General features: G+C 35.1%; 1 protein-coding gene across 1 annotated transcript in view; it reads left to right on the forward strand.

Moving 5' to 3' along the window:
* The first annotated feature begins 1841 nt into the window (after positions 1-1841).
* Positions 1842-17086, forward strand: part of LOC149783025 (borealin-like) — a 59649-nt gene continuing 44404 nt past the window's right edge. The window contains exons 1-3 of the mRNA XM_089934613.1: positions 1842-1945; positions 14042-14186; positions 16889-16983. Of these exons, the coding sequence (XP_089790739.1) occupies positions 14051-14186; positions 16889-16983 (231 nt within the window). The 5' untranslated portion in view covers positions 1842-1945; positions 14042-14050. The remainder of the gene's footprint in view (positions 1946-14041; positions 14187-16888; positions 16984-17086) is intronic.

Genomic DNA, 17086 nt, shown 5'->3' on the forward strand with positions numbered 1-17086 from the left:
CAGTATAACAGTTCCGGTTTCCAAGTGCGGAAAATCATCGACTCAAGTTTATCACGTACAAAGACACCACGGAAAAGCTTGACTGGCTTAATCATCGCGAGTAAATCAAAACTGGTAAATGGCGAGGGTTTTTTGTAAAAATTTAAAGAGTTATACAGGCATCTATAATGCTAATTTCGAAAACTTACATTTACTATCATTAAACTATCATGACGCCACATTGCATCATTGCTGTTAACTTTTCGGTATAAAGCGACTGTCCTTGGATCCGAAATTAACCTTTCGAACATTCCTGCAAAACCTGAATATGTGACTGGGGGAATTGCACCTTAATACATTAATGAACGTACATGAAGATGACAAGGACGCTGATCAAATCCAAGGTTGTAATTAGGTCAGAAAACAATATTTCTTTAATATCTAGACGTCGGGGCTACATGATCTGCATGTTCGTTTGATCCCTTATGTGGCATCATATACCAGAGATCTCCGAAAATCATCATTGACTCTGGCGAGTCCAGTAATCGTCATGGCAGAGTCAACGTTGCTCGAACATGCTTCAATATTTTTTTCCATCGTAGAGATACATTACACTGCTGAACAGACTCCATGATTCCGTTTTTGATAAATCCAATTTTAGTATTGTCGGCATACTGGTACCGGCGTCTCCAATGCATACAAGTTTCCATCGATTTCCAAGAAAGCCTCATACAAGAGAAAATACCGAGACGAAACATGCGCTTGTAATTCTTTTCGGTGTAAGGTTTCTTAGCCGGTTACGAGTAATACTGAAAATCTCGTTTGCTTCGATCTGTCATCAACTGCAAGTCCCTAACAAACGCTGTATCGGGTACTTCTTAAATTTTTCAGTCACTTATGTATTATCAGTTTCATTTAATATTTATTTTGGAGACGGCTAGACGTTGTTGAGCAGCCTGATTGATAATTTTAATGACAGGGGCTGACATTGTTTTCGTAGATAGAACCATAACTTCTCTTGGAAGCACAACCGCCTTTGCTTTTGTCCGCCATGCCCGCTTCACTAATCGTCAAATTGATTGGCACGCCAGCAATACCAGATATTTTAATCGATCCTGAGGAACATTTATAATACTATCAACGACTCACATTGCAACCTGTTTAGCGATTGGTGCAGCGCGCGGGGTAATGGTCATGAGCTTGTGGACAATCCCTGCACAACAGCACCGAGGCCTTTTCCATAATATGGCACGTAAACAGGTTTTATTGCATTTGCAGTAATCACTGGATTTATACGACCGCGTACGAAATCGTGTATTCAGTATCAGGTGAACCTCAAACCTGTACTTTCAAAATATTTAATATTTTAAATTATTTTTTTTTTAAATTTTAAATTTGGCTTGAACTTAAATTTCAAGATTTATAAACAGTTACATTATTAAGTGAATATAAATCATCAGCAATTTAAAAAAAAAATACCTACGAAAATTTTCAACAGTGATTTTGAAGGTTATATTTCGCGTTAAGTAGAACTATTTAACAACAATTCTCAATATATAAAGTTTGATTGATTTTCACCAGTGTACTTCCTGTCTGTTGGATGTGTGTTTTTAAACTATTCCCAAAGGCTCATAAGTGCAAGTGATTTATGCAAGATCACGGTAAATATGTATAAGTCTGAAAGAGAGATAACGCTTGCGTTAAATTGTTTTACTATATGATAACCCATAATCTGTTCCGTTTTCCATTTCATTCCATAATCTGTTCCGTACTTTGAAGAACTCGGCCAAGAAAGTAACCCTAGCTTTCATTGGTTACTCGATTCAGCTCCGTGTTCGATTTGACACGTTAATATCTATTGGCTGCTGTGTCTCCATTCGTTGATTTTATTGGATATATGATTTTCATAAAAAGCGCTAAATCTGAAAACACCGGATTCATCAGTTGAGCTTAAGGAATCAAACATGTAATTTACTTGTATATTGATTTTATAATGTCAAAGAATGTATGCGTTTGCAATATACCTACATGAGGATTGTGGTAATGAGACGGTTTACATTCCAGATTAAAGGCACGGGCCGTAGGAACGGATAGCCCTTGCTTCAACCTCCCACCCGCTTTCCCCGGAATATATGGAAAGCATTTTTTTGCTAATACAAATGCTGAAGATCTAAATTTAAATTTAGATGTATTTATCTCCAGTATTCATTATATACCACTATATTCAGGTTTATCTTTTGAATGGGCGTCGTTTTTGTGTGTGTGGTGGTGGGGTCCCACAGGTTGTTGAAAGCTGAAATGTTCACAATAAAAATCAATAACCTGAAGGAAGAATAAATAAAGAAAGCATACCAAGTGACAAAAGTTCTTTAGATTACTGACATGATTGTTCAGACCGTCATATAAGAGACCAGGTACATGGTAAATAACTTCCAAGTATTCTATTCCATACTCGACCCTAGTCCTACAGTATAAGACATAGCACATGTTGTTTTTGTTTTTGTTTTAATGCTATGTCTTACTTCCCAATTAACGGCCTTTTATAGCCTGTTCCCATGTCGTTTGACATCGTAATGAGTAGTTGAAGTTTAAGGAACATCTTGCAGTTAGCCACCTGTATCGACACTTCCACTAATTTATGTGTAATCAATAAACTTACTGTGCTGTATTTATTCTGGTGGAATGAAAATATGATGCTAGCAAATGGACACATTTCCATGTTACGTTGACATAGATTTGAATTTGTTGCAATGCGACGGTAGTTGAGATATGCCGAAGTATGTTTAAGTAGGTTCATATGGGGGATATGTTTCTTGAACAAAATGAAACAGTTACAATAGGCATAATATATTTTTATTCGTTTTGTTCAAGAATATTTTAACTTAACCCGATTTTGGCATTCCTGGCTTTCATCGCTTTCCATTCAACTGAAATGTAAATGTAGGCCAGTGAAACTTGAAAACAGGTCAATTTCTTTTGTGAGAATTTGAATTTATTAGAGAACAGACATCAGGGTAAGTAAAGTCTGGCAAAAACATAACTTTATTTTGTAGAAAAGCATTGTTTTTGGTTGCCAGTTGTGTGTAATATTCCTGAAAATTTGACTTTCGTTACACTGTTAGTCGACATCAAAACACGCTACACAGCACCGTTAGGCAGTAAGACCCATCACACCACCCACCCCCTGAACAAAAATATCATGTCCTACAGTGTAAGCCCTCGACCCTGATATTTATGTTTTGGGTGTCAAGATCTTACTGCCTAAATAACTGCTGCTTAGCGTTGATGTTGACAGTCATCGTAACTAAATTCAAATTTTCAGGAATATTTCACACAGTTAGCAGCCCATAATGACACTTTTCTTCAAATTAAACTCATAATATTTTGACCAGACTTTACTTACTTACTGACAAAGGTATACACCTCTCCCATGAGTTACAGAGAGACCTCCAAAAATTGAAGAAAAAAATCACTTTGACATCAAAAAAAAGGGGGGGGAGGCTGCATTAGGGAACTGGGCTGTTAAATGACTGAATCCTCATTTGCAATCAGGTTGATAATAATTTTTAATAACATGCTTTTTCTAATGAAGTTCGTTAATCTGTTTAAGTAACATTTATTTTCAAAATGTCCTTTATATAAATGATTGTTCCAACTGGTTTCAACAACCATCATGTTTACGTGAAAAATCTGTATTATGTCACTGCTTTTTGTTTTCTTGACGAGTCTGGTTCCCAAATTGGGACTCCACAGAGCAGGGAACTAGACTAACTGTTGATATACCACCAAACAAGATTCCTTTTTAAGAAAATAACATGTGACATTTATTTCATAAGACAATCATCTACGTCAAAACTCAATTTTTGTATTGACCATTTAGTACAATATTGATGTCATGATTTCATTAGAAGTAATAATGAAACTACTTACCATCCTTGAGGATATCTCTTAGTGCCAGTTCAAGAATTCTCTGAAACTTGCTTGCCCAAAATGGTTCGTATCTGTGAAATCAAGCTCTTTATTTTACAAAGTATTCATTTCGCTTGGCTGCCTTGTTATCTTTGATCACAGTTATGAAAGAGTCGGTTAATTCATTGTTTGTTACATACACAATAACATTTATAAGTGTTTGATTGATCGAATGAAGTGAGTTCACCCGACATACGACAGGGCCGCTAGATTTTGAGTTTGTAAGATTTTCATGCCTTTTAACTTTTCTTTTATTCCACCTCCTTTATTTGATTCAAAAGAAATAATTAACTTGATAATACAAAGGGGGCCAGCTTTTAATTCAGTGCAACAATACAACAAATGCTTCTGCAAGTCAGTTATCAAAACACGGTCGGCACTTAATTAGGTTCTTAGATAAATGCTCGTGGACATAGCTGTTACGATAGATTGATGCATTTTATGTTTAATTACAAGAGGACACATTGCATTTATGACGATTACACTTAAAAGAAACTAAAAGATAGAACACAAATTTCATTTGATAAAAAATGATTGAATTTGTAATTATTTCTTAAAGTACTGCCTACACTCGGCATAAGTGACATTTTCATTGATTGAAATTTCCTTACATATTGTTAATTGCGGTGTACTAGGAATGTCATTCGGAAAGAAAGTTTTAAAAATTTGTATGACCTTTTAAATTTGATATTTCATAGTGCTGATTAAAATTTCCAGGTACTATCTACTGTTTTCGATGATAGAACGAGCGATACATCAGAGTTTCCATTACCAATTTTGATTGTTATTTTCTTCAAGTTGAACAAATATGGATCAATTTTGGGTGTATTTTCTGGTTTAAAAAATGGGATCCACGCCTGACCCCGTGTTATAAGCGGGTTCGCGAGTTATCGAGGGAGTGGTGTACTTACCTACAGTTTGCCAGTACAAAGATATGTGCAACTCTAAGACATATTGTCATTTATCTGAAAACAATGGTAGATGTAGAGGTAAGTTCCTACTTACCATTTCACTCGAATCAACTCCAGGAATCTTATCAAAGAATTAGATACGTGTTTGTGAATATCCACTAGGTTTTAAATCCATCAGTACAGAATTCACTACCTCCTGAGTAAAGAGCACATTTGATGCACATGACTCAGGGACATAACTTTAATGGCTCAACAGTTATATAAATTTCTTGGCCAGGAATATTAACCTGAGATCATGGTTCAGGTGTTGAAGGGTGTGTTTGGAATGTACTTACCTTGATTCCTATATAGTATGATAGGTCTGGTGTTAGAGAGGATCACAGGAATAATCTTAAAAAACTTCTGTTACTAAATGATTTTTTTTGGTCTTCCAGTTAGTGATTTTTGTCAATATCTAGTTTGCATCATTCACCTGTGACTGATGAAAGTATGACTATTGAAGAACAGTCCTACACTGTAACATATCTGCCCAGATATTTATGTTATTTGGGTGCACGCAAACAATATAAATATCATGGTGGACATATAACATTGTAGTTACTAGAAAGTTATCAGCATATGGTTTATGCCATAAGCCAGTGATGCATCTTAGATCCCAATAACAGAGGTTACTGTGTACCCAACCCTTCATCTTTGCTAGCCAAGGTATAGATAACCCTATCTACACTTTGGTAGATTGAACAGATCCATTGGTGCTTTGTCCAAGCAACATCTATTGGATTTCATGAGTTGCCTCCCTTAATATGTAATTCCAAATAACCAATAGCATCATGCATTGTACACTGGCTGAAAACAGTGGGGGCAACTGACCTAAAAAGGATACTGTATAACTTTAACCTTAAAAGTATGACTATGTACCAGGGAAGCCATTACAGGTCTATTTGAGTGAAATGTACTTGTTCAAACACAGACTGGCACTGGAAAATTACTTATTTATCAGTCCATTCAAGTTGTGTGCTCCCCTTGTCTCAATCACATAGGAACAGTGTTCAAGTTTGAACAGCTTAATTTTGGATGTGGTGGCTTGCCACCACATCCAGTGAAATTCACAGATCCATAGCACAGAAATGTCTGCTCATTACGCCAAGGTGTAGATAGGGTTATTGGAACCATGGCTAGCAAAGATGCCCACCCTGTAGATTTATATGGTACATGTAGTTTTAATATTACTACCTCTACTTTGTGGATGTAATAAAAGGAGGCTATATTTATCAATGGCACGTCTGGGTACAATTTAAACATAGCTCTTTTGGCATATTACAGTAATACCTCGAACATTTGCAAGGTTAGGTTCCAGAACCAGTCGTGGATCAGGAAGAATCGTGAATGTTTGGTACGAGTCACTAAAAATGCTAATAAATGCTTATTTCTAGGGTTTAAACCCTAAATATGACCCAAATCATGCTCCCAAAGCACTTTAATTTCATTTAAAAGTTAGCTGAATACATGAACATTACCCTTAAAAAGAGAAATAAATGGTTGACATAAAAATAGAGTACAGTATCGCCTAATGGGTATTTGCCACACTAGTGCACAGTATGGTACATGTATACTAATATTACCCCTATACTAATTCATTGGCTGCCGTTTTCTTTTGCACTCACAGTAAGGTAAAACCAAGTAGCGAATGGGACTGTAAACTTAATGACTGATGTTTTCTTTGTCATTGTCAGGAAGGTAAACTAGGTAAACTTCATATGTCACAGAAGTCATATAACGAAGGTACAATTCAATAAAATAAAGAAAACATGTACGTAGAGGGTACCAATGAAAATTTCGTGAATCCAGAAACGCGCATGCACGAGGTATTACTGTATCAACATCTTTGATTATGTTTCATACCTGTACTGAAAGAAATTAAATAGTCCTCTTATTTAGCACCAGATTTGCTGAATTTCATTGTTGGAATATACGTAAAATAGAGTTTACTTTCTTCATCCAAAATTTTGTGTTGGATCATCCACCTAATAATTTAATCAAATAACTTCTTCCATATTTGGGCTAGTTTTTGGGTGTGCTAGATACGGACATTGCATCTTTATTTGGAAATGTAAACATAGTAAATATTTCATGCATTCAATAACATTGTGGAATATCCAAATATGGTATAGCAAGCATTATTTGGAAAACTAATTATTGTGAGGATCTCGATATGTCTGGTACGGTTAGTATAAATAAAGTTGTAAAGTATGGTAAGTATAAATCAGTATATTGAACCTATATAGGCTTAATAACTCAATCATAAGCAAACCACCTGAAAAACAAAACAAAGTAGGTGTTAACTTGAGTCATCATTTTGTCTATGACAATAGTTTTATTTGCTTCATTGTGTGGTGTAGGATTACTTCAAGGCTATGACATCATAGCTAATGGGCACCGCGTTTTAAATGTACAATTGAAAACAGTAATTCATAATGCACTGGTAGTTTCAAAAACTGAGATAATCTTATTGGTTTTGACACATTTGCCACCTTAACTTTGCACTATACTCATATTTTCCTTAAATATTTACATTATTGCAATAAGTGTTATGATGTGTGGTGGTAACTTATGAAAATATTACCATGTTTGAATATCTGGTTTGTCTGAAATGAGCTGTGCCATGGACTTTCCCATTCTGGATCTTACTCTCATTAAACTTGGGAAGTGCATTAGCATGGTGGCAATGTACTGAACTTTCAAAGACTATTGCGCATGGCTGCTGTGTATGCACTGTAGTAAAGACTGCACTGTGAATGGTGAGTACATTGGAGATGGATTTTATTTCTCAAACCTATAATGACATTTTGGTACATACACACCCCACCTTCAATAATGAATACTCATAAATGGTTTTGTAATGGGTGCTGGTGAAATGAATTTGTCTAATATTGTACCAGTTTTACCAACAGTGACTTTCAAGTTTGGCCTTAAAGGTAATTAGTAGTGCAGTGAATACATTTTTGGCCAAGAAAAGACTATGGATATGATTTTCTGATAATATAAATTCTAAATTGTGGAAACTTCATGTTGGTCATACAAAATGCGCTACTCATATGGATCAGACTAGCTATTTGTGCAATTGGTACACAGCTGTACTATTTGTTCAATGGGTACACAGCTGTACTATTTGTGCAGTTGGTACACAGCTGTACTATTTGTGCAATTGGTACACAGCTGTACTATTTGTGAAATGGGTACACAGCTGTACTATTTGTGCAATGGGTACACAGCTGTACTATTTGTGCAATTGGTACACAGCTGTACTATTTGTGCAATTGGTACACAGCTGTACTAATAGCTTGGCATAAATTAATTTATACACATTTTGGCCATGCAAATAGTCTTTACCCGTTTAAGGTAGCCATGAATAGCTTAGGCCTTTAACTTGTATCTTCACTCATTACTAGAATTTACTATAATAAATACCAATATCTTAATTAGTTTTCTTGACAAATGAATAAAGCGTTCATCAAAAGAAAAGTTGTGTATTTGCTTAAATGTAGTCTCTTTAGCATTAATTCCACCTAAAAATAAATGAAATAGTCCTTACCATATTGTGACTTTAACATTGAAAGTACATTACACTAGTTGTCATAAAAGTCTTTATATTGCTACCACAGACTTGTAATGTTTTCATTGCCAAATACATTGTTTTAAAATGGATTTCAAGCTTTATTGAATGCTAGTCACTACAACCATTCCTAGTGCCAGCATAAATGTAGATGGATAGTTACTAAAGGAAAGTATATGCATATTCTTCCCCAAACAAAAAATTTTTGACCATGGGAATGCACAGGGTCAAGATTTGGGGAACATAGAACCAAAAATGTTTACAGGCCTGTGGTCCCTTGCTCAATGTGCAATGCTATCTTATTAACTTTGATGGTTTTACCACCTGAAATTTGTCATATGCTTAATTAACTGATGAAAACGTTAACACGTTTGAGTATCTTATTTATTTCTGTTTGATTTAATTTACCCCTCAGGCATTAGGTGTGGGGAGGTTGCAGTGTGTGATTATATGGATGATTCATGAACAATTTTCATGTATCAAAGAATGAAGTACCCTGTGCAGATTTTGTATTTTGCGGAATACTCATTGCACAAGCACATTGTTTGGTATAAATCTAGATTGCTTATTGATGTTGGTGAATGAGACCATTTCCATTTGTTCACTGTTAGCCTCAGACCTTATACCTTTTTTGATCATCAGTAATGAAATCAGTGTATGCAATACACCAGGCTACTTTATATTTGCAAGGACTGTTTTGATAGTAATCTCACTAATGCACTGAATGAGTGATTTAAAACCTGTCCATTTGCACCACAAGTGTTTACTACAACTCTTAAATTGTAGGAGATTCATAGGTACTGTATATTCTTGCGTATAAGCCAAATAATTTAGGATATAATAAAGGACTGTAAAAATGGGGTGTGGGTGTGGCTTATCCGTGGGCCAATGTCTAAACTGTACAATTTTTAGGTCTTTTTGTTGACTACTGTAATAGCTGTAAGTCTTGGGACACGAAACAATAATTTGTTGCATGTGTGTATTTTCTAATTTCTCCAACACAAAGTTATATAAAGGTAAATACAGACTTCATTATTTGCGGGCTGGTTGAGTTTACCATTGAAAGCTTGCTGAACTATAATGTACAGTACTTACACAGTGCAAAGCGTGCATAGCGCCACATACATCCTTATTCCCAAACATCAGATTTTGCGTTATTCCTTGTTTCGACCAAATTGCATTCTTCCAGATAACATTTCAACTAGTCCTTAATAGCTGTTTCATTTACATTAAATCACGCACTCATGAGTTACTCATTTTCAACAATATAAGTGATCCTACAACTTGAGGTAATAATTTTAAAAGGTACGCACGTTTAATTGTACAAGGCACATAACCAGCAGAATTTACATGTTCATGAAAAGTGGTAATACTAAATGCTAAAATTCTCATATAGATCACCTATGATCAACATCAATCGATTTTAGTTTTCCATTGTGTGGAAAGTTAGGATGTTTATTCAGGCGAATAAACATCCTAACTTTCCACACAATGGAAAGCTTGATGTTTCGGCATTTCCAATGTTGATAGTCGGCGAATTTGTCTCTTGTTTTGCAACAGCAGTACAGGCCAGTTAATCATTAAAACCCTGAAACTGGCTTGTGATAAGAGGGAATTTTGACTGGTAACTATACCAGTACATTGATGTGTAATTGCCTTTTATTCCATAATATTAGTATGAATACCGTAGTTTTGTAAAATGGGGTGTAAGGCATACCTATGATTCTTTCAGAAGCCAAATTGGGAGACTGAATAAAAAAAATAGCGATTGTGACCTAAAATCGGGAGGTTTTTCAAGGCATTTTTAAAGCCTTGTTTTCACTAAATATTGATCAATCTTCCTGGTCCAATATGCATGAAATTCTCAAAAAGACTCTTCATTTCTCCCTGTGACGTGCCCATTTTCCCCCAGGACGTGCCCTGTTTTCATATTCTGGTCAGCTGTGGTCAAACTGCACAATAGCTAATGATTAGTCTTAAATAAACAAGCAAGAAAACAGCACGACTAATTAAAAGTTAACACTTATCCATGCAACTATTTTGTGAAAACGATTGGCCCAACACCATAATTCAAAGAAACCACGTTCTACACTATTGTGTGTTACGCAAGCACCAGCAATTGATTGGCAAATAAAGGATTTCCAATTTTGTTGAACAATAGGTACCAAAATAGCCAGCCTCATGGTACCGTACATATGGCAACTATTTTACCCTCTTTGTATATCATTCCTTATTCCCCTATTGTCAACTCGTAAAGCATTTAGTGTTGTTTATTATAAAACATGTATTCAGAATTAGTTTTTTGAGGACACATTTGCTGCATGGTATGTATTTTCATTCCTTTTAATTTAATGATGGATATTAACATTGGTATTTATGGTATAAAAATGTTGTTCACTCGTGTAAGTTTCTTTCGTGGGAATGGTGCTGTAGCAAATGGAGTTAAGCATTTGTAGTGATCATTCTTGGGATTGAAATTAATTGTGGACTATTTTATTGTTGTGGTTTACTTTTTTGTTCTGGTTTATTTTTTATTTTCGTAATATTGTAGAGGTAAAAAAAATCATTAATTTATGTGAATAATGTTTAAACTTAACATTCTATTTAGTGAAGAAGCGAATTCTTTATAGTAAAGTAATTATTTTGTCAACAATAATTCACAGGTGTTACAACAGACCATATATGACTTTTTTTGTTTAGAAGAAATGAAAATCGACATAATTTAATAATCGAGAGTTCTCTGCAAAAATCAGAAGATATTATGAAATCAGGAGGTAAGCGTGGAGCGACCTAAAAAAATCAGGAGTTTTTTTTCTTCTCGTCCTGGTGTGAAAGTTGATATGGTGTACGGTCACTTACATCAAAGCAAACTACAACTCCTCTTTTGTGGTATTAGCATCGACCGGTATTGTTTGTTTGATGTGTTGTCATTCTGGGATTACATTTTATTGAGTTAGGTATTTACAGTTCAGAGCAAAGTAATAACGTAATTACCGGTACACTGATATAAAATGTCCAGTGCAATAATGCATAAACAAACAATAATTGAGTAAAAAGGGAGAGGTAATGTTATAGCAACTCGCAATTGCTAAATTCTTGTCATCGTTCGATCAAATTATACACAGCTCTAAATTAGGCAGAAACAATAAGAAAACAGAAAATTAAATAAATTACTTTTCAAACAAGTTTATACCATTTCTTTTTAATAATCATGCACACCAACGTCAAGATAAGTATACCTGTAATTTTTTTAATATAAGTTTGCCTAAATAAACTCATTTAGAACTTACCTCGTGCATCTTGAGATGTCTCGGAGTTTAAGGTTGGCTTATACATGGATCATGCACTTTTTACTCTTTATACCTGTTCAGTTTGGGGGTTGGCTTATACAAGAACAGGCTTATACGTGAGTATATACGGTACTCATTAGTTAACTGTTAAAGAGAATGTCGACTAACTGCCACTTTCTAACAGTTATGATAGTGACCCATTTTAATTTATACTGCCCCAAAATGTTTATTTTTATTGCTTGGTTTTTGTGATCCATTGGCAAAATCACTCACTTCACAATAGTTCATTGGCATTAATTTCAAAGATCTACATTCTAAAAGGTAGGATTAACCTTTGTAATTTCTATAATAAAATGATAAATTTTTCGTGTACCAAGACCTATAATGCATATAAAAGATACAGCATTTTTCAGGTACCAACACTTACAGACACAAAATAATGTAAAGACAGAATTGGCAAGATCAATGCGTCACACAGCAGTGACCAGATTGTATCTCATTTAATGCTAATATTATATTAGCATGTAGGTAAACCATAGGTATGTTCATAGCATGGATCAAAAGACATTTCTCTCTCTGTCTCTCTCCTCCTCCTCCTCCCCCCCCCCCTTTCCGGAGTTTTCCCGGGCTCTTCATCCACCATTAATACTGGCTGCCATGTATCTTGTGCTGAAAAATGGCGTTAAACCCCACAACAACAACACAACAAGAAAGATATCCTAGCAACTGGAAAAGGTCTAGCTGGGAACCACCCATTTAGTTTCAGTTCTGGCAGATTTACATGTACAGAGACTGAAGACTCAACATGCCAGCCTTTATATATACAATAATCTTAAGATCAGAATGACATCATACAACTTTTTAAAATAAATGATGGCTATGAAGACATCAAACTGCATGAATTAATAGACAGAGCTGTAGATAAGAATTAAATATATTGGGTATTTTACTCCCTGGTTTGGAACTGTTTATTTTTTAAAATTCAATAAGGTATTTTTTGAACACGGCATTGTACTCTTACAATACCAGACATTACAAAAATGGCAGTAGATTTCCATTTAATTTGATCAAATAAATATCTTTACTTCTTAATTTCATTGTTAGATTACTATTTATAGATTTATCATAACCCTTATTTTAGAGTTTTGTAGCACATGATCCTGCAGGACTGTGGTGAGAAATGAAACCAAAAGTGTCCTCTACTTTTAAATTGTCTGTATTTTAATCTGGCTTGTTTGTCTGCCTTTTCTACATTTCAAATACCATTTGGGGCCCTGAGTGGTGTAAAGCGCTCTCTGTTACGGATCACTTCCATCTCACCTCTCTGCATGGGTTCGAGTCTCGGATTCAGCCAATGTGGGTATGTGAGAAAGCTTGCCAGTAGCTTCTCGTGGGTCGGTGGTTCTTTCCGGGGATTTTCCCGGGTTCTTCCTCCACCATTAATACTGGCCACCATGTATAGCCTATCGTGTGCTGAAAAAATGGCATTAAACCCTACAACAGCAACAACAAATACCATTGACATGAGGGTTGACCGGCATGCTGTCTGATTATGTCAGTCCAACATGCACATCTGACTTGTATGTAGCACCATTTTCAGGTTCAAAATGACTCGCTGCTTTCTCTATTAACACTTTCCTGCTCCAATCATCTGATATACTTCCTAACTGTAAAACTTAATTGCCTTCGTTACTTTGGGAGCATCTCCGTATTACGTGGCCTCCTATATGACTTCATGGTATAAAAGGAATGGGTCTCAAAATTCCATCTCTCACAGATGGTTACCATATGAATGACCTATGTACCATGCTTGGTGAATTTTTACTCGTTTATTTAGAAAGAAATAGTTAGAGCGGGACGGAGTTAGAGTGTGACATTATCCATCTGCAAATGTGTAGTAGTAATGATCAAAAATTATTATTTTAATCATTTTATCAAATTTGGTCATCTGACATACTGTGTGATTGTCCTGCATGGCCAAGATAATGATGCTTGGATTTTATTTTACAAAAATCCAAGTGCTTATGCTACAACTTTTCTCACATTGACAATGTTGAAGTTTGAGTATGTAGTCAGTATGAATAACTGAGGATAGTTTTGAAAACAGCATTATGGATTTTCATGCTGCCTAAGTAAGGGAATTGTCATACTTCTTAAAATTAATTTTTGTTATTGATTTATATGAAATGGGGAATAAAAAAGAAAATTTGTTGCACACATTTTCCGTAGAACTAAATAGTGTCAATGGGTAAAAGTTAATCCTTTTTGTTTTGCTTCAGTAATTGACCATGCCACGCAAAAGGAAAACAAAAGCTGTAGTTCGTGCAAAACCAGAGCGTCCAAGTGGGGATGAAGGGAGTGGAATTCCGAAAGAAGAATTGATGAAGAAATTGCAAGCATTCATACTGGATCATGATACTAAAAGTTTGTGCCTATATCAAGTTATTTTAAATTGTATTTTAGCCTTTGTTTTGTCCTCTCTCCCCCCCCCCACCTAAATTTTTTGTTGGCAGAGCATATTATGTTATCAGAGGTTTCGCTAGGATTTTAAAACTAAGAGTCCATGACTCCTATTTTGGGAAAAACAGGAGTCCTGGTGCAAAAGTTGCAGTCTCCTACCAGAAGCATATTGGGCATGCCTGAAGTGGCTAAATTTCCAGATGAGTTGAACGAGTGGTTGCCACTGAGTTTAATTTTCTAACTTCTTTACACCAGTGACATAACTCTTATTTGTCCATTAGAGTGAGAGTGAATTGTGTCAGGCTAAGGAAAGGCTTATTCCAAATTCTAAGCTAGGCATCACACATAGTGTTCCATGAAAAATATCAGTTCTATAAACTTTAGCACTCTGCTGAATTTCATTACAATCTTTGTCAATTTGCTTTTTAACCCCAAAATACTTATCCAAATTTGCAAACAGCATTTGGCTAACTCTCAACATGTCTTGATTTCGAGATCACATACACTACTTATTCAGCTACACTTGGAAACTAACACAATAATGAAAGCTAAAGTTGTTCATTTGATGTACCCTGGTCTTCTGCCTCTGAATTCAGTCTTTGAACTTGTTGACAAGCTATTGGGTCATGTTCTTCAAATGTACTCTTTTAATGACAACATGTACATCAGGGAGCCTTTCAGCCACTGAATTTTCTCATTAAAAATATCAGCACAGCAAAAGTGATCAATTGAGCAACACATTTTCCCACTCAGCAGGTGGTTGAAACAGCACTGGCAAGCCCTTGAATTTGCAGTCCAGAGAATGTGTGTGTAAGGAGGAGTCCTGTACAAGTGAATTTCTGCATACTAGATATATAAAAAAATACTTGTGATTAAGCGTTTCCGAGACCTCTGGTTATGCTGTCAATCCATCTGTTACAGTGTGACCCCACTGTATATAACACAGTAGTTGCGAGCCATATAACATGAACCATGTTATAAGCAACCAAGTCAGTTAGCTAAAGAAAATGATGCATGTACCCAAAAAAATTAACATGGGGGTAAGTAATAAATGCGGGCAGTAAAATACGTGCTTCATCAGCACAGTTACCATCTTAAATCAATGCATATTCAATCCTGCCATCTCTTTATGATTTTTCCATAAGTCTTACAAAAATTACCCTGAAAATATGGACTTACGGCATATAAGCAAAAACTACGGGAAAATGATGGTTGCCAAAAAATCCGGATAATCAATTCATCCCTGCATCATATGGATCCGGGTTTCATATTAGGATTAGTGAAACAAGTCAGGGAACCAGACTAACTTTACATAAGCACCCCAGACGCTTTAAACTGCACCTATTTGTTAATGCAAAATGTCTGCATGATCAAACTTGATAAATATAGTTTTTTAAATGGCGTCCAGAAAGCGATGCTTGTTTAAGACAAAAGGGAAAATAAGCTTATAAAAAAGTGTTAATAATTAACACAGAAAATTAAAAAAGGAGTAGTCAGATTCTTGTGAATAAAAGCTGGAAAGGCCAGTTACCTTTATTGGACATCACGTGCCAGTTTGTTTATGTCTCATGGCGGGAGATATGATTGCCATCGTCATGTGAAATGGAAAAAGAATTTCCAAGAATTACGTCAAGTTGAAAGATAGCAACAAGCCATTGAGTTGCATAGGGTTTGGAACTAAAGTTTGTGCAACTGTACAAGAAAAATACATTTAAAATTTTAGGAGCCGTGCCATGATTATCTTGTATTATTCATATGCGATCTCTTCCCCAAAATGTTAAAAAAAACTTTTAATATTTTGTTTTTTTTTTGCACTTTGAAGAAAGAATTTTTTCATATATATATATATATATATATATATATATATGAACTTTCGGGAACCACACTACGACCATGTTATATCCAAATTCGTGTTATAATGGAGTGCGTTATAGTGGGGTCACACTGTACCAATTTTCATTTTTGCACAGTAACTAGAGTATTCAACCATCTACAGTTACCAAACTCTGGATAGCTTGCATTTTAAGATGTCATAATTTTAAGGTACCTGATCATAAGGAAATTATATTAAATGTGAATCTGAAGTGCTTTGTTTAAGTTCATACATGCCAACCCCCTGAGGGTATAAGCAACTTAAACTAATGTAAGTGGCAAAAAAGCAAGATCTGAGCATAACAAGATTTATCAATATATTACATGCCATAATTATAGAAAACCATATGAAAACTTACGTTTATTTTTGCTATTTATCTAAATCAGTTGCAATTAGTTTTAACTTAAATTTACCCTATATTGTGACTCAATGTGCTCTTTTCTTGACCAAAGCGTAGTACGTGCCCACCATTGTAGTAGTCCATAGCGATCAATAATTTTCATCTTGAAGTTCTTGATGGCACTTAAGGTACAGAACATTCATTAATCAGGTTTGAAGAGACTTCTGTTAAACAAAATTAGTATTTAAACAATTTATACATGACATGGCTTAAAATCAATATGATAAAATGCTTTTGGAGATTGTACTGTTATAATACTACCTAAGCCTGCTTAGTGAAATTGTCACCTATCAAATTATTTAAGCCATGTGGGTGATTTCAGACCCACTTGGGTCCCATATTTTCATCATGTATTGTAGAATGGTATCAACATTGTTTGTTACTTCATTTCAGTGGAACGATATATAGAGAATCTTGAATGTGACCGTAGAAGTTTATTGTGTTTTATCCAGAAAAGTTTCACCATGGAACTCACTAAATTACCTTCCGTAAGTATAAACTCACTGTCAAGTTTTTAAATGAAAACTTTTTTCAGGGCTCTCATTTTTCTAGATTTTATTTTATATTAGTGTTCATTCCAGGAATTGACAT

This window comes from Sinohyriopsis cumingii, chromosome 15 (genome assembly GCF_028554795.1).
Source record: "Sinohyriopsis cumingii isolate HCF-2022 chromosome 15, ASM2855479v2, whole genome shotgun sequence".
Classification (NCBI taxonomy): Eukaryota; Metazoa; Mollusca; class Bivalvia; order Unionida; family Unionidae; genus Sinohyriopsis; species Sinohyriopsis cumingii.